Raw genomic sequence first — 22,974 nt, forward strand, 5'->3', positions numbered from 1 at the left:
CCGCGGCGGGGATGCGCCGTCCGCCCCCCCGGGCCGGAGGAGGCGCTGCCTTCCACATTGGCTGGGGGCCGGCGCGCCGCCTCCCCCGGCCCCGCTCCCCCGCGCCCGGCCGGGGGGCGCGGCGGCGGAGCGCCGGCACGACGGGGCTCACGGCCGGGCAGCGCCCACGGCCGGCGGGGCGCGGGGTGGGGCACGGCCCGACACGGACCCGCTCTCCGCCGCCCGCCCCTGCGGTGTACCCCGGTGTTCCCGCGTCCCTCCCCCGGGGCGAAGTTTGGCCAGCGCCGCCTGTCCGCCCCGGTGCTGCCAGGGCCGGGACAAAAGGCACACACTGACACGTGATGGGCGCCGGGCTTCATAAATGGGACCGGAGCGGGGCGGAAGGCGGGGGGGACGCAGCGGCGGCGTGTGCCGGAGCCACGGCGGGCGCCCGGCGTCTCCCGCGCTGCCTCCCCGCGCCGAGGCGGCGGCGGGCGGAGGCGGCGGAGGAGGGGGCGGGCGGGCGGCACATGGAGCGGCGGCGGCGGCAGGGCGGCGGAGCCCGGCGCGCCGCCTGAGCCGGGCGAGGGCGGCGGTGGTCGGAGAGGAGGCGCCGAGGGGAGGGAAGCGAAGAAGGGGAGGTAGCCGGGGGGAGAAGTCTCCCACCTCCTCCTTCCCCTCACCGGCACCGCCTCCTCGGCGCTCCCCAGTGCTGGGGTGCCCGGGTGGGGCGGCGCTCCCGCTCCCTGCCGGGGGTCGGCGCGGCCGGAGCAGGCGGGGAACGCGGCCGGTGCCGTGCGGAGGGTAAGGACGGCGCGGGGCGGCGGGAGGGGCACGGGAGGGCGGCGGGTGCACCCCCGGTCGGGGGCCAGGGACCCGTCGTCCCCCTCAAAGTTTGTTGGCGGCGTGGGTGGGAGGGAGGTTTTCGGGAAATGACACCGCCTGCCCCGACGGCGGAACGGGCGGAGGGGAGGCGGCTGCCTACGGAGCATCCCTCCCCGTGATCCGCCGCTGCATCCCGCGGCGATCGCGACCCACGCCGGGCGGGGGCCGAGGACCGCGCTGGTCTCGCCTCTGCCCCGGCCACGGCCCCGCGCCGCCGCCTCGGGCGGCTGGGGCGAGTTGGAGGTAGCCCGGCGGCCACCCGGGAAAAGCCGGCGGTCCGGGAAGCGCAGTTTGGCTTCGCGAGCCCGGCCGGAGGAGGGGGGACCCGGGAGCCGAGGGGAGCCCGGCAGCGGGCGGGGGTGCGGGCGGCTGGTGGCGTTATGGTTTACACGCGTCTATTCTTCTGTGCGCGGAGCCGGTAGCCTCCCGGGCTCCCACAGGACCTTATCTGACATCGGAGGTTTTTCCTCTCGTCCTGACCCTCTGGTGATTTACAGCGGGTGGTATTCAGCCCGGCTTTCCTGTCCACTTTTCCTCACAAAACTCTGTCTTTGAGGCTGTAACCGAAATAAAAGGCGGTTCGCAATTTTATGCGCGATGATGTTCCGTTAAAAAATGTCACTTAGTCGTCCAGCATCCTCAGAATATCCCGGTAGGGCTGGTTGATTGGTCGGTTGGTGGTTTGTTTTTGTCTGAGATTTGGAAGTCTGGGGGGGGAAAGAGCTGAAAAAGAGTGAGCCTTTTCAACTTCACGCAGCGTTTGTCATGTGAAATCTTCATCTGTTGAGAAATAATTTTGAGTAACCAGATGGGCTTATTTGGCATCTTTTTGTCTCAAAGACGTCTGCAAACCTCCATTGAGAACACCCCTGGATGAGGTATGTACCAAGCCTTTGGTAGGAGAGAGCTCATTACTGTGATTGCAGTTTGATTAAGTAAAATGGTGTCAGAAGATGAAGTCCATAGTTTTCCTTCTTTCTCTAAAATTGTCATCACTGTTATTTTCTGTATGGCAGCAAATGATAACATTAGCAGTTTTGGCACATGCTTTTTTTATTTCAGAAGATAAAGGGACATATATATCATAGAGCCAGATAGCAAAATTCTCCTTGAGTATCTACTAGGGTTAAAAAAACCCCAAAACAACCCAAACAAAACAGTGTAGCCTTTTTTACCCTGCTAAAGGTGTAGTAATTTTTTTTTCTTTTTTCTTAGATGTATCACGTTGTTTTTATTGTTATTGTTCACCCTTTCTTAAAGGAATATGGCATTCTCTGCTGGGGGTGGCATTGCTGTTAAGGCGAAGAATCAGAGCGATACTGAATATGATGTTTAATAACAAAATGTAGAGCATTGCAAAAATTACTTGGCTGTGCTTAATTATTTTTGTATTGCAGCTCGTATCAACGATCAGCATGGGTTTTTCCTTCTCAGGAAGAGGAAAAAGCCCAGTGACTATAGTAGGAATATTTATTATGCAGGCAGAGTTTATTAAATCAGTCATAAAAGAAATGAACGTTGAACGTAACATCTTTAAACAGTTCAGAAGATGAATGTGTAATTCCTGATTTGCTTGAGGTTAAAATTAGTTTTGTGGCAACGAGTAACAGCTTTGCTTTATTATCTGTTGGTCTTTGGAATAAGAGGCAGAAACATTTGAATAAAACCATTTTAAAGCAGAATTCATAAAAACAATAATTGTTTGACTGAGCTAGAAGGCACCTATTGCCAGAAGGGAAAAAAAAAGTTGGCTAGGTAAAGAAATTGACTTTTTTGCTGAGAATTAGCTCGCTGACCATTCTGTGATACCTAAACTCACAGGAATGGAATCAAAATTCCTATAAAACTCAAGGTGAAGGTGGAAGCAGGTTATAGTATTGTGAGGACGAGCCGGTGGATGCCTTTGATCCTGGCTGTTGTGCTTTGATGGATGATGTGAGCTCAGTTGCATAAAGGACCACGTTAGGGGCTTTCATGCTCTATTGAAGGACTGACAGGTCTTAGCCAATGCAAGCCTTTCTTTAACTTCCCCTATTACAAGTTTTTGATTGGGCAGCGGAGGTTTAGAAAGAAATAACTTTTTTTCTTTCTTTTCTTTTTGAAGCCATTTTTGACTTTCAGCCTTTAATGTGGCCATCTCAAAATGCTTGCAGACTGTCATCCCACTGGGAATTTTGGTGCTGAAAATGCTACACACTAGAGAGGGAGAGATGGCATGGTTTTCTTTTCTACTGGATTGAGGAGACTAAGAATCCAAACTCATATTAACTTAGTATTCCCCAAGGTTTTTATGAATGTGTTGCCATTCTTGATTCTGCAGGTCTCATCCGCTGTCTTCTGCTCACCTAGTTTATCTAATTCTGCATGGTGTGAAGAGAAATTGCTGTAACTTCTCGAATGCAAACTTTGTGACCTCTCTAGTCATATAGTTACCTACCTAGGCACCTGCAGAATTCATTTTTCTCAATGGTGATTACTCTTAATTTCTTTCCAGATGTCTATTTTGTCTTTATCTGACAGTCCTCATGAAACAGTAAATGATTTTTTCCTGCAATTTCCCAAATAGTTTAGGCTATGTAACATGATGAATGTCCTATAAAACCACTCATCGACCATTTAGGTGAGAATTTTGAGATTTTTCTTTGCTCTAGCAGCAAATTCACAGTCTGCTGATGATTTAAAATTCGTACTGTGGGCAACTCTAGCACTGGGATTTGGCCAAGTTCAAAGCAGCTATGCAGATGGACACACAAGACAGAAGGCAGAGGGAAATAGACCCTTTTAATCATAACAAGGCTGCTCTTGTTTTCTTATCTACAGTGGAAATGCATGCAAGTCCCTTGTACCTAAAAGCAAGCTTGCAAATGTGCCAGAATAGGCAGCAAGAGCATTTGTTATTAATGCAAAGTTAAAAATCTGACAACCTGTCTTCTCAGTACGGCTCTGTATGTCTCCTTTTCTAGACTGACGCTGTACTGCTGCTGGAAATGCATATCCCATCGCTGTTGGTGGGATAAGGATTCCTCCCCAAAACTCACACCCTTTGAAAGTGTGTGGCTTTGTTAATGATTGCTGAAACCAGCTATGATCTGTCCTTTTTAAACGGCTATAATGACTTATAAATCAATTTCTCGTTAGAAAGAACTTTTTTTTTTTCCCCTTTCTCCCGAAGGTGCCATTGTTGCCCATGAAAAATGATTGGGTTTGCAACAGAAGGTCGGAGCACATTATGTTCTGCCACTTGTGCCTCATGCAGGGGCATTATGGTGATGCACACCCCAAGCTCAGTTCTGCCTCTCTTCATCCTTTCTTGGTGAAACCGGCCACATCCAAATTACAGGCAAAAAAGATATATCATTGCAATGCATGTTAGTATGATGTTCACTTCTTACACCTTGGCTGGACTGTTGGTGAAAGTGGATGTTTTATACAATTTGGATGTTGTGTTGTTTATATAGATTGAGGCTAGATGGCATCAAATAGTACCTCATCCTGTGTTAACCTCCTCTTTGGCAATTATATATTCTTAAGAAAGGTGTGTTTACTCACTACAAAGTACTGAGCAAGACCAGGTCTGTACTGTCAATTCCCGTTCAGCCCTCACTGGAGTACTTTCCATCTTTCTGCATTTTAGGAAGCATTTCAAAGTTTGTGTTTAGGATCTTGGGGTCTTCCACCTTCGTGTTCTGCTGAGTATGTGAAACATAGTTGTAGCCAGTTGTACCTCTCTTTTAAGGCTTGCAGCACTGTAGTCCAGACTAGGTACATGCCTGGGTTATTAGGTGACATACGTATAGATGCATGCAAAATAACTTTTACAGGATCTCAGTGATAGATATACTAGTTTTAGATTCTTGCTTTTAGCCAAAACGGCTGTGTATAAGGGAATTCAAAAGGATGTTCAGCAATCATCTTGCCTATATTTTTTGTACCTACACTCGTAGCTTGTCTGCATGTACTCTAGCACTTGAAATTTGAGTTTATGCATGACAAACTGCAGGGTTTGTGGGACTTCAGTTCTTCCTCTAGGCATGTGGTTTTTTGTTTATGTATATTTGTAAGTTTATGCATAGAAGTATACCTATATATATATAAAGTCATAACTCATCCCTCAGTATATTTTAGCTATTTTTCCAAGTCTGATGTAATATTGGTTGGAGTCTCTCCACAATTTGTTGTTCTGCTACTTGGATATCAAATTCTACTGTAATTCTTTCTCACTTCTCCTCTTCCCTCCCTCTCTCCTTTTTTTAAAAAAAGAAAGGCATCTGCATATTTCAAAGACATACACCATTGCCAAGCAATCTGGTGTAGTAGCTTAATATGCTGGCAAATAATTTCTCAAGTTATTTGTGTGTGTGAAGGCAGTATATTTGAATATCATTATATTGTGAATGTAACTATGAGGACAATTATCTGAGCGTATTTAAATCTTAGGAAAGGCCAGACAGCTCCAGAAATGAAAGAATGTTTTTCATTTTTTAATTGATAGTGCGTGGTTTTGTCCTTTGCTAATGCTGGTGGCATGGGATATCGCAGTTGCCAAAAGCCTTTTTATCTTGGGTTCTGAGCATTGCCAATACTTTGACGGCCTAAAAACAGTCTGCAGGAGAAGCAGACTCTTGAAGACTGAGGTAGAAGGGATGTTGCTTTGCAATGTGTTGCTGACCTTCTGTGCACTAACTTTTTGTCATTGCCTGTGAACCTCTTTTTCACTTTTGTTCTGTTTATCCACCGTATGGGTCACTCAATGGCTCCATCTGAGCTCACTCTTCCTTTGCACCTTTGAAGTCCGTATCCTGTATGTCATTTTCCTTAAGCAGTTTGATTTTTTTTTAATGTCCCTGGCCAAATTTGCTCAGCTAACCTCTCCTGAGTGTCCCCAGCCTGGTCCCAACTGTCGGTGCACACAGTGCTGTCCTTTTCTCTGACCTTACACCAAGGATGGCATCTCAGAGCCCTTTGCATCTTCCTTTGTCATTTGAATACAGATCAGAAATGGACTTTCAAAAGAGCAAGTCATTGCCTGCAGAGCGATCTGTTCTTTCTTTAAGGTGAGATCTGAAAAATCCCACTAGCTTTATCTTTCAGCTTATGGAGGTGTCTCTGAAGTTCGCACAGCTCAGAAGAGGAGGGAGGTTTTCTCTCGTGAATTTTCTCCTTCACCTGATCTGCTTTCCTCCAGCCTATCACAAAGGCAATTCTTCTCTTTCTCTAAAATCTGAATCCGTGCCTCACTGAGACACCTCCACTTGGGTCTTCCTTTCTTACCTTTCTCCACTTTGCTCCTGTCTCGCCTGGAGATGTCTTTTTCCCAGTATGAGGGTAGTCGTTATCTTCCCTCTCTCCTACCAATCCTTACCACACTGATAACTTAACCCACATTACCGTTGCTCTCAGCATCTCCTTGCTATCTCATGATTTCTTTAATTAAAACTTGTTACAGCCAATTTGTTGCAGGGGGATGAGACGGCAGACATACACTGTGCGGTTTATGAGAATTCTCCCTGGAGCTTGATGCTTTTGCTATCTTCCTGTCTCTAAACCTTACCCTTTTAATAAAGTTCACTAATATTTTCTGCTGCAAGAAATTTGTGACCTTATGTGTTCTGCTCTGGCCATTGCATGGAAACTATTTTCTAGGAGTGGTTCTCTCCCTCTTTCTCTCTTTCCTTCCTAATAAATGTGCTTTTACTCCAGTTTGATCCTCTAGACCTTACATTCTTCTGGAGACCTTTAGCCTTTAGCATTCAATGGAACCTGGTCTTTTATGTCCTGCTCTGTTGTTTCAAATGACTTCTCTCCCTTAAGCTACACGTTGTGTACTAAGCTGCCATTTCTCCTAGGTACTTCCAGGAGACTGAGTGTTTGGCCCCTATCTTTTTTGCACCTGGCTGGGCTTCTCTGTACCCATTCACCATTTATGTCAATTCTGCTCAGCAATAAGTGCCTGCACCTTTTGGCTTTAGAGAATGGCTAGAGAAGAGGCTGGAAATGACAGGATTTCTGTTAGAATTTTAAAATCCAAGATGAACACTTTCGTGAAAAAGTTTGAGAGTTCAAAATTAACAAGGTTAATGAGTTCTCTTCCATTTTCTTTAAAATGTAAAGTGCCATGGCATTGTATCAAACTTTTCATATTATCTGGTCATTCTGCTTTATTGGAAAAGAATAGAAGGTCTTTTATTGGGAAACCAGTCCCTAAACTGGAGCTGATTTTAAGCAAGCAGCCAGGTCATGACTGCTTTACTGTTTCCTTTCATCTGGGTCTTTCATACTTCAGCAGGACTCCTCATCCTCTTCTAAAATTCTATCTTTAAATGAAATTAAGATAGCATGAAATAAACTGTGAAAGATCTTTAAATCCTACGGTTTTACAATAGCCACCTCTGCCTTCCGTCCCTTCTCCCAAAAGCTGGACAGAGCAGGTAGCCGTGGTTCTCTGTTAATGTGACCCTGACGGTCCCCTTGCTGGTTTGTGACTTCAGTAGTTCATCTCGCCTACAACTTGGTGGGAAATGTGTGTATAAGGGGTTCTATTTTACAAGCTGAGGAGTTTGGGGTGACCTCAGGAGTTTCAGTGATTTTTCACAGGCAGACAGGGCAGCTGCTCCCACTCTTCCTCCTCTGCATCTGTGTGGGATGCAGGAGGTGCATCTTTGGTTTGCTTACTTCAGAGAAAGGGCTTCAAGCTAAGCCCCTCATCAGGCATGCACCATGCATCTTGGGTGCATTTATTTCCAGAAGTTTAGCTCTCAATCCAACATGGAACAACTTGAGCAGTTTAGAGATGGGCAGCAGGATGTAGTGGTTGCCAGCATGCTTACCTGGCTCACAGAGAGCAAAGTTTTGATCATTCCCCCGCGCCAAAAGGAGCAGGACTTCAGCCTTGCTTTTGAACTTCTGTGATCTTATACACATGTATATGCTCTGGCTGTTTGGGACATAAGGTGCAGCCTTCTTTTCTCTGTACCTGCAAATCACCTATGCTGAAACTGGTACACACGTCTTGCCAACTTTGGAGGGAGAAATAATACTATTCCTTTTAAAAATATTATCCATCACTGATTAACACCCTGTTTTCCCCCTTGTTTTGTTTTTTGTTCAGGTTGTCAGCTGCTGGATGCTGGGGGGTGTCACATAGGAGCCATTTGCCCACAAACTGGAACAGTCCAGCCCTTATCCTGCTAGTGTGCAAACGGTATGTTAATTAACACAAATAACCATGTAGCTGTGCCTTCTTGCTAATTACAGTTCAACTTGCCAAAGATATGATCATGTTACATAAGAACAAAATTGGGTTCATTACTTGCTTGCCCTAGTTTACCCCACAGCTGATAGTGCCTTGCTGTATCTAGAAGATAACATCCCTTATTTGTTCCTTTCCTAGCGTCTGTGCTCCTTCCCAGTCCCTCACACAGAGAAAATTCTGACTAAAATGAATGCAAGTTTTCCTGAATTAGGAGTGACAGCATATTTGCCATTTTTAGCCTAGGAGTAGCACAGTTTTGGAGATGGAGTAGTAAACCAGTAAATAGGATAGGATTAACATTGCCTTCGCATTCTTCTCAACATGTGTTTTTTGCTTACTTGGTGTTACTGAGTCTGAGAGTGCCATTTCTCAGTCTGCACATTTCTTTCTCTAAGGCTTGGAAACCTTGTTCTGTCCTCGAAGCTCTATTGTCCATCACCATATGGGATAAGGTAATTATTAGCCATAAAATTTTTCATTTTATAGGACAGTTCTAATTCCTAGAGGCCAACAGTTACCATGGTGGATCTCATTTCTCTCACAGTTTTACTGCTGACTGCATACGAGTGTAAATTACTGCTGTTTCTTCTGTGCTAGTACTTTGTGGACCCAGTCTGGGAGGAGTTGCAGTTTATTGGGCACTATGTAAACTTATCAGAGTATAATGCCCTTCTCTGAATGACTTAGACCCTTATAAGGTATAAACAAGGAGAGTGCATTTATATATTTTTATGCATTCAGAAATTGTTTGAATTCTTCCTACTTGTCCTTTAGCCTGTTCTTAATTAACTATGATTATCACAGAAGAAACGTATAGACATGGAGATCAAAATATTTTCTAAAATGGAAGCCAAAGAGGTTTAATTGTAGATTTCCCTTTCTTGTTATGATTCCTTTTCTTGCAATGTCAACATTTTTGCCGCTATCAGTATCATCATTGTATTGCTCATAATTGCTTTCTGAGGAACAGCATAAATACTCACTCTTTCTATTCAGGGTATTAAAATTGCATTATCAATCATCCTGGTTTGAAAATTGTAACAAATTCAGCTCTTTTTGTACACAATGATAAAAACTTTCCAGCTCTCCTACCCCAGAACAGCACGAGAAGATACGTAATAGCATTTTAATGAAGTCACGTTCTTGTTCCCGAAGTAAACTGGTCTTGTGGACCAACAAGAAGTTTGGCGGAGGTAGAATTCTCCCGGTTGTCCTTGATGATGAGTTGCCAGCCTCTTATGTACTATATATTTCTTATTTTAACTGTATTTATATTCTGATATCCAAGCATCTTTTAGGGCTATATGCAACCACACAGTGGAGGGCACTAATAAGGCTTGTCCCCTCGACTCTTTACTTATTCTTCCACTTTGAAAGGCAGAGCCTTACAAAGTTGTGTCTTCAACCTTCAGGTGATGTTTAACACCTTGTGTGTTTGATCCCCGGTAAAGTAGGCAGGGAAAAAGGGCCTACGGAAGTTGAAGGCATGTAGCTGCAGACAGCTGAGCCTTCAAGCCGGGAGTTTGTCAAAGCCACTCCATCTAGTGGCAGTCACTTCGCACAGCTGATCTGGCAGTGCCCATCAACAGCTGCTGGATGATGGGAGAAAGGTCTAAAATGGTGCTCAGCTATGACTTTTCTGGTCTGGTCTTCAAGATAAAAGATCCCGAAGCTTTTCTGTGTTGTTTAATTCTTATCTGCAATCATAATTCAGTAGTTGCTGTGAATTGCTGCATGCAATTGTGGAAATACATCAAAATTTTTGAGTGTCAGTGTTGGTTCAGCCGCTCCTTCATATTTAATCAATGTTTCAGTCCTTTAAGAGCTCTTCTAAAATGAGTGAGGTAGTAGAGCTCACTTATGGGAGGAATGAAGCTGAGAGCTTTGAAAACTCAAAGAAGTTGGAAGAGTGGATTCTGGCAGAGCAGAAGAGTTCTTGGCAGAGTAGGGTGGCTCTCCCTTACTGCCACTCTGCCCATGAGGGGAGCTTTCTGCAGCACACAGCTGTCACTCCAATCCCATGGAGAAAGGATGAACATGTGTGGGGGACACTTCTCTACAGAAGCTCTGAGAAGCCAGAGGGGCTCCTGGAGTATTTCAAGTGGAGATGATCGTGGTTCTTGGGTGGGATAGGTTTGAATTGTGTGGAAGGCAGCTGCAAAGAGCAGTGTAGCTGCATGGCGTGGGGTGTCTGTTTTCATGGGCACTGCCTGCTCAGCACTACAGGTTTGGACAGAAATGCTCAGAGCCAAAATGTGTGTGGCACTGGCATGTGCACCTGACCATATGAAAAGAACAAGACCATTGCTTCTGCCACTGTCTTTTCTTTCTATGTCAAATCATGCAGCCCCTGTGACCCAATATCTGCAGTGCCAAAGGTCCAGTCCTGTTTTCACCAGACAGCTGTGGAAAACCTTGCTGATCTCTTCAGTGCATTTAGTAGTGAGCTTATATTGGGATAAGCTAGTATCTAAATTAAAATAAATGAATTTCCTGTAAAGTGTAATTCCAGATCAGGCAAATGGTTGTTTTACTGCAATTTTAATAAAAATCAACTGTAGCTTGAATAGGTGCATGCTCACATACTGCTAGAAATTTCCAATTAGGATATTCCCAGCAGCAAACAAAACCAAAATTAATGTTAGCAGCATCCCCCAAAGCCTAAACTACACTACTAATGAACTCCCAAGTACTCTCAAAGAAAACGCTCTTTGCAGAGACAATAAGGTAAAAATTACTGTAATAATCTGAGTGTAAAAATACAGAGAGGAAAAAAAAAATCATTGACATTCAAAGTATGACTTGGCTCTCCTGATCCCATTAACCGTGTTGTTAGCATAGCATATGCATGCATAGTGATATTGTCACATAACTCACTTCCACCTTCAAAAAAGCACACAAGAACTCATGTTCTTTCATTTGTATTTCAGATAAAGGTAGGGGTTGCATGGCACCTAATTCTGAGGAAGTATGTACTTGACATGACTCCAGCAGAGACCAGCTACCTCATAACAATTTGTTTGTCTGTCTAACAGAAGTGCTCAGTTGAATACAATTTATGAAGCTTTCCTCAGACATAATCTTCTCTACATGGGGCTGTGGCTTTACTCATTAAAGTGGTTCTCTTCCTTCTGTCAAAAATAAGCTTGAATAGCAAAGGATACCACAGAAATCTTTACATATTTATAGAACTACTTTTTTATTTAATATTTTTGGGTAGTTTTCAAATTAATAACACATTCTTCACTTCTGGTTTTAAAATGACATACAATGCCAAGCCTAAAGTTGTCACACTTCACTCAAAGCAGCTTTGTCAGCAGAGTCGTCACTGCAGCATGTAACATCTGCAAATTCTCTAGGAACAGGTATAAACCAGAAAAGTACCTTCCGTATTAGATGATTGCTGTTCATTTTTAATGTATGCTTCAGTGACATTTCCCTCCCTCACTGCTCACACCCTCAAAATTAAATTCCTTAATACTGTCTGTCTGTCTAATAATTGTTATTTGCTGAGCAAACTGTGTCTGCAAAAGCTGACTCAGCCTGTATATTTTGTGTGTTGCGACTCTCCCAGTAAGGGTTGTTTGTACCCATACTTTTTTGCAGCATTGGAGTTGCAGTGTGTTCTGGAGGTCTAAGTTCATATTCCCTTTAATACTCAATGTCCAGGCCTGCTTAATAAAAGGCAAAACTTTAAAGAACTATGGAAAAAGTCTTGAATGTTCATATGCTATAAAGGCAGAATAAATATATCATCAGCCAAGTGATCTCTACTTCTTTGGAAATACTCATGATTTCACATATTTTTAAGTACTGCTATTGTTACAGAGAGGCATTCTTTTCTTCTTTCCTATAGTTTTCATGGGAAAAGAGAACAGTGGTACCTACTGTGCATGTCTTCTCTTTAAGAGCTGAGGTGATCAGTACTCTGATTTTGGCAGATAAACTCTTGTAGCCTTTCTGACCATTTATTGTCAGCTGTGTGAAGTGAACAAGTTAAGTCAGTTACAAGCCTATATTGGCTTCTTCTAGACATCTAGGATTTCTTGAGTGCAACGATTTCCTCCATACTAAAGGCAAGAAGAAACTTGGTTTGCTCCTGTTGCTGATAAATCATCAAGATGTCCCATAGCAGATGCAGAATATTTGTAGCACACAAAAGGAGTGATTCTGGCTCTTATTTGTATTCAGACCACTCTCATCCATTGAGGTGGTGGAATGGGGGCCCTAAAGCAGATGTTCAATCCATATTCAAGGCATTTTCTATTAGCAAAGTAATATAAAGGAGTACAGCATAACAAGAGCTGTAAGACTTATCTTACATGTTGGTGCATGTTTAGGTGCTGTGGGGGCTGCTCTCCCAAGGGAACCCGGACCAGGAGTTGTTCCCCACAACTAGTCACCATCCATGAGCAAAGGCTGTACTTGACAGATCTCAGAGACCGCTAGCTACGTGGGGACCTTCTGCTGAGTCCCCCCAATTCTGGAGGGGACAGAATGTTTTTGAGGGTGTCCCCAGGGGTATGAATTACTTACATTACAGTGCTTCTCACAGAAGCAGTGGCTCCTGGTCCCTTTTGCCTAGAATTTTGGGCACTGCTTAGACTTGGTGCCATGTTTATCTGGGCAAACTTGAACTGCTCTGACTGTGGCTTCTGGTGTGTACAGAGCAGATCACTGATTCTCTCACTGACTTAACAGGGCTGGTCACCTTTCCTGAAACTGTGGACCGAGCTGGGTAACAGCTGGGTAACCCACCTCCCTCATATTGCTCAAATATTCCAGTACCTTAGTTTGCTTAGCAGAAGAAAGGAATAGAACAGTCTCTGTATATGAGTGTAATGAAGCTATCTATTTATTGATCAAATACCTTGCTAATAAATTTGCAGTATCAAATTCAGGATGTTAATAGACCTCAGATTCATCTAGCAAGATAATAAAAATATACAAGCATACTGGGTGAACTGTGAAATTTGGTGTTCATGGCACTGTCCCTATTGCTTCTCTGTTGTCAATTTTTTTAAAGCCCTCAGTGCCTTTTGAAAGAAAAACAATGAAGGTGGTGACTCAGTTTAGTGCTGCTCCTGCAGCAGCACTTGGTATTATCTAAATGAAGCAAGCCCAAGGAATATTGGTCTGCAGGTACTTTGTGATCAGAAGCTGAGAAAAATATCTTTCTGGTGGAGCAGCTGAGAAGGTTTTGATGAGAAATGAAAATTACTTTCCTGTGAAACACAATTCCCTGTGCCTCTGTTTTTCACGTCACTTCTTAGCATAATTCAGTTTTAGTGAAATCCAGGTGATTTCTTTCTCAACCTACCCTGATTTCCCCACAGTGGCAAAGCTAGACCTGCACTGAATACCAGGGAGGGGTTGATTTTGTTGGACACAGTTCAGCTAAGTTGTCAATGGAGTTTGTCTCCCTGTTTATGTTAATGAAGTCTGATCTTTTCCCCATATAGGATTTCCTCCGATGCATTTTTTCATTCCCCAAGTATCTGTGAAACCAACAAGACTGGGGTTATGAAGTCAATTCTAGATGGCCTCGCAGATACAACTTTCCGAACAATCACAACAGATCTCCTTTACGTGGGCTCCAACGACATCCAGTACGAAGACATGAAAGGCGACATGGCATCCAAGCTGGGGTACTACCCCCAGAAATTCCCCCTTTCTTCCTTCAGGGGTGATCCTTTTCAAGAAAAAATGACTGGAGGAGATGATTCCCTGTTGAGCATTATTCCCTCAGAGCAGGTCAACATCACAGAGTTTTACAACAAGTCCCTGTCCACTTTTAAGGATAATGAGGAGAATATACAGTGCGGGGAGAACTTTATGGATATGGAGTGTTTTATGATCCTGAACCCCAGCCAGCAGCTGGCCATCGCTGTGCTGTCGCTCACCCTGGGCACATTCACAGTCCTAGAGAACCTCCTCGTCCTGTGTGTCATCCTCCACTCCCGAAGCCTCCGGTGTAGACCCTCCTACCATTTCATTGGCAGCCTGGCTGTGGCCGACCTCCTGGGCAGCGTGATTTTTGTCTACAGTTTTGTGGATTTCCATGTTTTCCACCGGAAGGATAGCCCCAACGTCTTCTTGTTCAAACTGGGTGGAGTTACAGCCTCCTTCACCGCCTCTGTAGGTAGCCTTTTCCTCACGGCAATAGACCGGTACATCTCTATACACAGGCCACTAGCTTATAAAAGGATTGTTACCCGACCAAAGGCTGTCGTAGCATTTTGTGTGATGTGGACCATCGCCATCGTAATAGCTGTTCTTCCTCTGCTCGGCTGGAACTGCAAAAAACTCAATTCTGTTTGTTCGGACATATTCCCCCTCATCGATGAGACGTACCTGATGTTCTGGATTGGGGTCACCAGCGTCCTCTTGTTGTTCATTGTCTATGCCTACATGTACATTCTGTGGAAGGCTCACAGCCACGCTGTTCGCATGTTGCAGCGAGGCACACAGAAAAGCATAATCATTCAGTCAACGGAGGATGGTAAGGTACAGATCACTAGGCCTGATCAAACTCGTATGGACATCAGGTTAGCCAAAACCTTGGTCCTTATCCTAGTTGTTTTAATCATATGCTGGGGCCCTCTCCTCGCCATCATGGTGTACGATGTCTTTGGGAAAATGAACAAGCTTATCAAGACTATCTTTGCCTTCTGTAGCATGCTCTGTTTGCTGAATTCAACAGTAAATCCCATCATCTACGCTCTGAGGAGCAAGGACTTGCGACACGCCTTCCGCAGCATGTTCCCCACCTGTGAAGGGACTGCACAGCCCCTGGATAACAGCATGGAGTCTGACTGCCAGCACAAACACGCCAACAATGCGGGGAACGTGCACAGGGCTGCCGAGAGCTGCATTAAGAGCACAGTTAAGATTGCCAAAGTTACCATGTCTGTCTCCACAGACACAACTGCTGAAGCGTTGTAAGTCAGAGACTTTTCAGTGTTGTGAGAAAAGAAGTTTAAGTTTAAAAAAAATAAAAATTTAAAAAATCAACAACAGAGAAAACCAAACCCATGGCTTAATGTGTTTGTAATATTTTTTGGTTTGTCATTGTAAGCTGAGTGATGATTGTGTTAAGAGCATCACCGTCAGCCAGTTCTTCAGGTTTTACAACTAGGGATTCTAGCTAAATTTTCACAAGTTTTTCTCAGAAGGTGTTTACTGAATAATAAGGTTTCCTGAAAGAGCACAGAGAAAATACCAGATTAGCAATCATTCCTTTGGGGGTGTGAAGAAGAATTGTGAAACCTAATCGAAAAATAACGCATCCTAAACCAATACCATCAAATGAGAAAAACACCTTGTAATCATGCTGTTCATTTCAATGTGAAATGTATTTCATGTCTGTAAGTAATAGGAGTTTCTGATTTTTTCCAAAAGCAGCAGTGCTGAGTTTAGAGGTTTTGTAAAATGTGTTGTGTCCTGTGAATTGTGTGCCGTTTTATTATGTGTTATTGATATTTGTCTGATTAAACAAAGTGATAAGGTAGAATTCCGTGGAAATAACGTGAAACGTGATATGTAAACCCCATTGAAAACACTTACTGTCTTTGAAGAATTCCTATGAGATACTTTGGAAATTTTACACTTTTAGTGGTCTTCTGTGGACTTAGAGGAGAGGCTTTGTGTTCTTCTACTAAAATTATTTCCCCACTACCTTTTACTTTCACATGCATATGAGACTAACAGCAACAGAGGAATAGAGGAGGAATGTGAGAAAGGAATGCACTGGTTCAGACTTTTAAATACCACTGCGTTTATACAGAAGGATATTTTTGGTTGCACAGACTACTGCCCTGCTCTTGGGCGTTGTGTGAATACGAACACTGAAAAGCAAAGGTCCCGGATATTTCCCCCTTTAGTGGGCATCTGGTTTTAAGCCATGTGCTGGTATTGGACCATGAAGACAGCATGTGTCAGACTCAATGTGCGATGTTATCACTGTGCAGTCGACGTATACTTGAAGTGTGTCACATTCCTGTGTCCCAGGTCTAAGCAGATTCAGAGCCTGAAATATCAAACTCTTGTCTTCACTTAAAGAGGAGGAAATATTGTCAGACTTGGACATTTTCTTATTTTCTGAGTGTGTATCTAAATAAATATCTCTGTGTGTGTACGTGTGTGTGTGCGTGTGTATGTGTGTAAGTGTACTAACCAGTGTGAGTCATGGTAGCATAGCTAAGATAGGACACTATGACCAAATGTAACTGTATTTCTTGCTGCACGCTTTGCACACGAATTCCGTTTCTAAAATTGAGTTCTTCCAAATGATTACTGGTGAAAATACCATATTAAGAACATCTCAATCTACACTGAGATGTGTGTCCATGTGCTAGAGGAAGCAACCTTTCAGTTGCACTTGAGAATAAAGAGGAATGAGAGACAGCATGGAATGAGCCTGCACTGACAAATGCTGCGGCTGTTGATGGTGTTCCTGAAGACTGAGAAAGCCAGGAGTTTGTTTTAAGGCTGTGAGTATTCAAATCTGATCTCTTGCAATGAGGTGCGTCTTCTGAAACCTCTGACAAGGTTTGACACTACCAGGAAGAAGTTACTGAAGGCAAATAGTGACTCTGTTCCATGGTGGGACAGTTTCTGCAGCCTGGGACTGCCACAAGGAACATGCTACCAGATAGTCTTTGAGGCATCTTTGGGGCATAGATATTCTGTCACTCTGTTCTGAGTCATAAGGTCTGGGATCTTCTTCTCTGCTGCCTTGCTTTTTCCGACCGTTTCCTCACCCTTCTGGCTGAGGGGTTTTTCAAAATTTCTGCCAAAACGCAGCTTAGTCCTTTAGCTGCCTGGCACTTGCTGCAACAGGGGTGACTTTCTCCATGGTACAGGGTGAGTGGGGCCAAATCCATACTGCCCTGCCATCCATCCTTGTGCTTAGGTTGGGAGAGAGAGGGGGCAAAAACCCCAGCTCTCTGGCTGCCTTAGTGCAGGCCACAGCAGCCACCTGAAGGAACATCCAGCCCTTTTCAGCCAGTGACTCTGTGGGGGTACAGGTGGCTCCAAGTTCAGGCTTGGTGAGGGATGGCATGTTTTAAAGGTAAGATTGGATCAGGTGAGGTGCTGAGCAACAGCTGGAAGAGACAGGGGTACTTTCGTCCTCCACCCACTTCCACTGCAGCTTCCCTGTGTGATGGGACAGGGCACCACGCTCCCAAGGGCCCACTGCAGTCAGCCAAAACAGTGGATTGCAGAGGATTCCCAGAGGATGTCAAGTCCTCCTGAGAGATCCTTCTTATGTCTAGGTCTAGTCCATCCTAAAGCAGTCCTCTTGGAGGAGTGGGGAAAAGCCTGTTTGAAATGTTAAGGGTATTCTAAGAGCCATTTTTGAAACTGTCTTCTTGTGAATTAAATGCAAACTTTGTGGAATTTTGTTGTGCATTCAAGTTCTAAATTTTATGATAAATCATGGGACAATGGGGCTGTCTTGGCACTTAACTTGGTGCTTACTGATATAATAAGAAATAGCATCCTGTGAAATGTTATCGTCTATCATCAGTACCTTCATTTGCATAATGAGTTTTTCTAAAGCTCTGGGAACTGCATCGGTTCACTTAGAACCATTTATTCAAGAGTTGGCAACAATTTCCTTACATGTTGCACACTAAGTAGAACTATTCTTTCATTAGAAAAATCTGCTGCCGTTCCAAGATAAGCTGTGCTTATACTTCAGCTTTAGATATTCCTAATTTGCAGTTGGCTACCTTCACTTAGTGATAGCACAGCCAAACGATACTGTGTTCCACCACCACCCACACCACCATCATCATCGTCATTGTCATCATCATCCACCCACCACCGCTAGTTGCAGTTACGTGTGTATGTACCAACTCCAAGTGTCGCGTATCTACCGAGAAGACCATCTATGTCACACGTGTGCAGAGTTAGATTCTCGACAGTCTAATTGTATATTTGTATGATATAATCTCCTCAGTGCTGTGCAATCACTATCCACATCTTGCACTGGCCTTTCAATGAAAATTTTAGTGTGTCTATTGTGAGATAGACAGTGTGTTCTACTTGCTGTTATTGGGCTGAATGTATGTAAATAAGTGGAAAAAAAAAAGTCATCTGTACAAGCAGTGGCCTAAAAAGTCTGTAATTGTGGACTAGGAAAATTGTTGAAGTTGCTGTGACATCTCAAATACTACCTTTGAATAAACTGTTTACAGGGTCTCTTGGGATGCTGTTTCACAGTGAAGGGAAAATTTTTACTTGTGATAATATGAGGTAAAGAAATCAGATTACCTGAGATTTTTATTTCCAGTGTTTCAAAGTGGAGAGCATAACTCTTTATTGTCTGTAAATCTAACATTATTACTTCCTCTTAGAAGAATATTGTATCATTAGATGTTTGTTTGAGCTGGTAACATTCTTGCAACTGTTGCAATATTTTTCATTAGCAACCTGTATAATAGTTTGTACACAGTACTGTTCAGATTGTCATGAAAAGTAGCTTTGACCATTTACTTAACAGTAGCAGAATAGTATTTCTGTAAGATTTCCAGTGTATTCCTACCATATCATATTTTATTTCTATAATGTAATTAAACTGTTATTTATTCACGGAGAAAAAGTATTCCTCTGCTCTTTTGTTTTCCAAATTTTGAGATAACTGAGGAAGCCATGTGATGATGCTGCCTCATCCCACGATCTGGTGCTCTACGTTTTGTTTATAAGTTTGTCTGTCAGATTCTGAAACAACTGCTTAAACAACTTGACAACAGGTTGTCAAGCTTTGTGGGTTTTAATTGTACGTTGATATGTTTGAAGGAGGAGGTAGATCATATATTATATATTTGTGTATCCAGTACTATGGAGACGAGAGAAATGACAGTTAAAACTGCATCTCCTGTTTCATTATGTAGGCAATTTCCCCTTTCCTCCGTATTAGCCAAAATGCAATAAATTCCTTTTGCCTTCCTCAGATGCATGTTAGCTCAAAGATGTGACATTAAGACAAACTCATGTACTTCAGAAAAGCAAAACACAAAATAACAGAAGAAAGGAATACAAATTAAAATAGTTCTGCCAGCATCAGTGACGACCTAAATTAGTTATTGAGGGTTGTAAATGTAATCAAAGATTTGAGACAAACAAAGAGTCTAGTTTTGGCCAGTGCCAGTGGGGACAGAGTTGATGGGTGTAGGGAGTGAATGATGAAGTGGTCCAGGAGGGATTCATTGAAGCTGTGCAGAGAGAGCAGGCTCAGCCGAGCCACTGCCTATGAATCACATTAAAGTGCTCCCACTGCTGCTCATCCACATATGAAAGGAAGGGTTGAAAAAGCTCACTAAATGCTGTAGAAAGGTCCCTGCCTATTTCAGAGGATCAGTTTTCCATATGACTTAATCTCAGATTCACGTTACTTGGGCAATTTTCCTTCTTCACATCTGTGGTTTGAAAACATCCTTAGGGGATAAAGTGAGCATGTCACATAATCATGGAATGATTTAGGTTGGAAAAGACCTCTAGGATCATCAAGTGCAAACATGAACCTCACACAGCCAATGCTTGGGATCATGGTTGTGTCACAATTTTTTTACTTTTAAAAATTGGGTCACCGGTGAATTGAGAAAGTCTTGGCAAAGCAAAAGCAACTAGAAATAAAAGATTAGCTCTTAATCTAGTCTTTAGCTGCATACTACATTTAAATTAATCTGAGTACTTCTGCTAAAAGCTGTCACTTTCAAAGCAGCCAGGAGACAATTCCCTCTGTATTTCCATGGTCATTGGAAAACAAGGGTTTTGCTGCCATATAACAACAGCTCTTGACAGTAACATCTGGCTGTATTTATACGTCTGTTTTGAACAACACAAGAGGAAATCATGACAACTTTCCAAGCAACTGCTTTCCCACACTATACCAGCTCAGGAAGCATGCGGGCAAAAGTCCTGTCATCGTTTCAGCCCTTCACATGAACATCTCTTATTGTTTCTGCTTTTCTGACAGCTGTTTTTAGAAGTCACAATATCATCATGCGAACACATCAATAAAACATCTTCCGTTTGCTGGGTTTATTGGGTTGGGTTTTTTAATGTTTTGTCTTCCATGAAAATCCAGCTTTGGCTTGTTACTAAATGAAATCATCATATGGGGGAACAGTTTATAATAGAAAAGAAAAAAAATTTCTTATATTTAAGAAAGCATAGAGTGGGGAGTGTATCTGACAGTTTAGAATATATGTCTTCCTCCAATCTGTTTTTGTCCATTGGTCTTTTTAGGTAATTGATATAAAGATTTTTTTTTAAAAAATAGCACAAAATATGAAGCACAATTGCCTTTAACAGAACTCCTTTAATATGAGGAGCCATCTAATACTGATCTTTGAAGTTCAGTTAGGAGAAAAAGTGGTAGTGAGCCCAAGGTAATCTTAATGACAAGGTATGACATGTCCTAGTATTGCTTTCCAATAAATCATCTTTTGTATTTAGAGCAGCACTCATTTTAATGCTCAAGCATTTTGAGGTATTGAATCCTGTCTCGATAAAGTCCTTTAGAATTTTTATTGACTTCAGCAGAAATTGTGTCTTACCCCACGTTTTTGAACTATCAGTGTGCATTTGGAAAGTGTGATTTCATACTCTAGTGTATTTGTATTTTCACTGACATTAAAACAAAGATGGGACAGAATAAATAACAGCCTCTATATTCTTTGGGGGGTTTTACCTCCAAGAAAATCTGTTTGGAATTTTGGTGAGTCAATGCAGAATCATAAAGTCTGGCAGGAGTTCAATGGACTTGTCATGTGAGTGAAGGAATTTATTTATCCAGATACGTATGCAGATGGGGTGGAGAACATCATGAACTAAGCTGCTCTCAGTAATGCTGACAGAGTTGCTTCCTGACTGCTTGCACTGATACTGTTTTGATGCTGCTTTCTTTCCTTCTCACGTATGTGCATGCATGGTGAAAACAGGCCACACACATTCAAAATCTTTCCCCAAAATAAAATAGTATCTCTACCTTTTGATTGTTTGTTTGTTTATCTTAATGATGTTAATAATATTTATTCATATTATTATGGGAAGTAATGTCACAACCACTGTTTCCATGGAAGGGAAGCCTCTCCTGCCATTTGAAGCCATATCTGGATGCATCAAGTCCTAACATTGTTACATGAACCATTTCATCTTTTTCCTTGTGGAATTCACTGGAAGTCCTTCCAGGGCTCAGCACAACAGGGATACTCCACTTTCCATCTCACTGAAGACAGGGATAAGGAAAGGGAGCTGGAAACTCCTTGGTCCTTGTTTGTGCCAGGCTGTTCCTGGAGCTGCTGTGTGTATAATGCCGTGAGGGTCTCTGGGGACTTCCCCATGCTGTCTGTTCCCTCCAGAAAGGTGGTTGCTGTGACCTGGCTGACAGGAGAAACTGCATCAAGAGGGGTGAAGTATAATCTTCTCTGGCTGAAGCTCTGAAGAGAGAGAATTTAAGACTTTGCAGTGTCATGAATCAGAGATGGGAATCTGCTGTGTGTCATTTCTTAGTTACAGAACAAGGATTAAAGGTATCATTTTAATAGAGGAATATGGGAAGTTAAACAGGCTATGGATCCATCCAGTAAACACTCCTCCTAAACCTTCAGAAGGGTAGTAATAAATCCTGTAAGACCTTTCATCAGCTGCCTGGGGAAAAAAATAATCATTGTCTCTGCAAAGCTTAACGTGCAATATAATTCAAAGTCATTTTAAAATTATACACCTACCTGCTACCAATGTAGTCTGAGTAGGCACGATTAGTAGCAGGCATGCCCAGTAAACCCTAGGTTTAAAGCTGTAGCTAGGATGTTAATGTCTAAATTGAGTAATACTATCAGTCATGAAAATTACAGTTATCTGCCTCCTTATCTTTTCCTATTTATTTGAGGGGTTTTATTTATTCTTATTATAACACTTTCAAAACCTGATAGCTCTGGCAGAAGGAGAGACAATCTCTCTGCATGTGGCCCCTGGTGTTGCTGAACTGCCTGCTGCAGCATGTTCAGGGCATCCAGGGAATGTGAAACACTGATCTGGACGAGGAAGCAAAGAGAGAGGATTTTGCTACTTCATAGCTAGCCTAGGAATTAATTAAAAAGAGCAAAGCCTTCTGGGCTGCAGCCCCTTACAGCTTGGGAGGTGGTGGGTGGACACTGTCGCAGGGGTAGGAAAGCTCCATATCCAGGCTCATGCTTTACTCCCTCTGTGGCAGCAGTTGCTGCGTTCCTTGGCAGGGAGCCCAGTGAAAATTGTTGTACCCCAGGGTTAGTGCCCATGTCAAGGCACTTGAAAGGGACCTGGCTGCTTCCTGCTGTGCTGAGTGTGAACTGTGCCTCGCTTGAAAGTTGGTCTTTAGATCTCAAGTTGGTGTTCAAGAAAAGCTCCCACTTTCACCTTTGGAGTTCCTCACTCAGAATCTTGAAGCTGACTGAAATGTGGATATGTGCACACAATAAAAAAACTACACATCTACTCTTCTTAACAGATAGGTTGCAGGAAGAATAGCTTCACAGCAAAGTGTCACTAAAGACTCAGAGAAGGTCACATTGTCCACCAATAAATTAGTCTTTTAGCCCAAACACTTTTCTGTGCAGGTGATATATGCAGGTAAACAATTTATCTCATTTTCTGCTGGGAAAGCTGAGGATCTACTTTAGCTTAGTTAAAGGCTCAGTTATCTCACTCAATGCCAGTGCGAGTGGTTGCATCTGGTGCTAGAAAGGAAAATACAGAGACCAACAGCTGACCTCCTACACAGATATATAAGCTGAGAACTGTTGGGTTCTCTCATCCAAAACATTTAGCCCTGATTTGAAGTGAATGTCCATAGTTTCATTTCTTTT

General features: G+C 43.1%; 1 protein-coding gene across 3 annotated transcripts; it reads left to right on the forward strand.

Annotated features, from left to right (window-relative positions):
* Positions 1-585: 585 nt before the first annotated feature.
* On the forward strand, positions 586-18,886 carry CNR1 (cannabinoid receptor 1). 3 transcript variants are annotated; one of them, XM_066179575.1, is made up of 4 exons: positions 586-783; positions 7,973-8,065; positions 8,512-8,568; positions 13,579-18,886. In XM_066179575.1, the coding sequence occupies exon 4, from the start codon at positions 13,640-13,642 to the stop codon at positions 15,059-15,061; it is 1,422 nt and encodes a 473-aa protein (XP_066035672.1). In that variant the 5' UTR covers positions 586-783; positions 7,973-8,065; positions 8,512-8,568; positions 13,579-13,639; the 3' UTR covers positions 15,062-18,886. The 3 variants fall into 3 exon arrangements, with proteins under 3 accessions (XP_066035672.1, XP_066035670.1, XP_066035671.1); XM_066179573.1 differs by lacking the exon at positions 586-783 and adding an exon at positions 1,596-1,742; XM_066179574.1 differs by lacking the exons at positions 586-783; positions 8,512-8,568 and adding an exon at positions 1,596-1,742.
* The last annotated feature ends 4,088 nt before the right edge of the window (positions 18,887-22,974 follow it).

Source organism: Chamaea fasciata, unplaced genomic scaffold, assembly GCF_029207755.1.
Source record: "Chamaea fasciata isolate MVZ Bird 193981 ecotype frontalis unplaced genomic scaffold, bChaFas1.0.hap1 SCAF_3, whole genome shotgun sequence".
In the NCBI taxonomy this organism is placed as follows: Eukaryota; Metazoa; Chordata; class Aves; order Passeriformes; family Sylviidae; genus Chamaea; species Chamaea fasciata.

Bases quoted from the DNA above. Each gene is read 5' to 3' on its own strand.
- CNR1 (XM_066179573.1), top strand. The intron at 8,066-8,511 runs GTATGTTAATTA...TCTTTCTCTAAG, and splicing joins ATCCTGCTAGTGTGCAAACG to GCTTGGAAACCTTGTTCTGT. The intron at 8,569-13,578 runs GTAATTATTAGC...TTCCCCATATAG, and splicing joins CCATCACCATATGGGATAAG to GATTTCCTCCGATGCATTTT.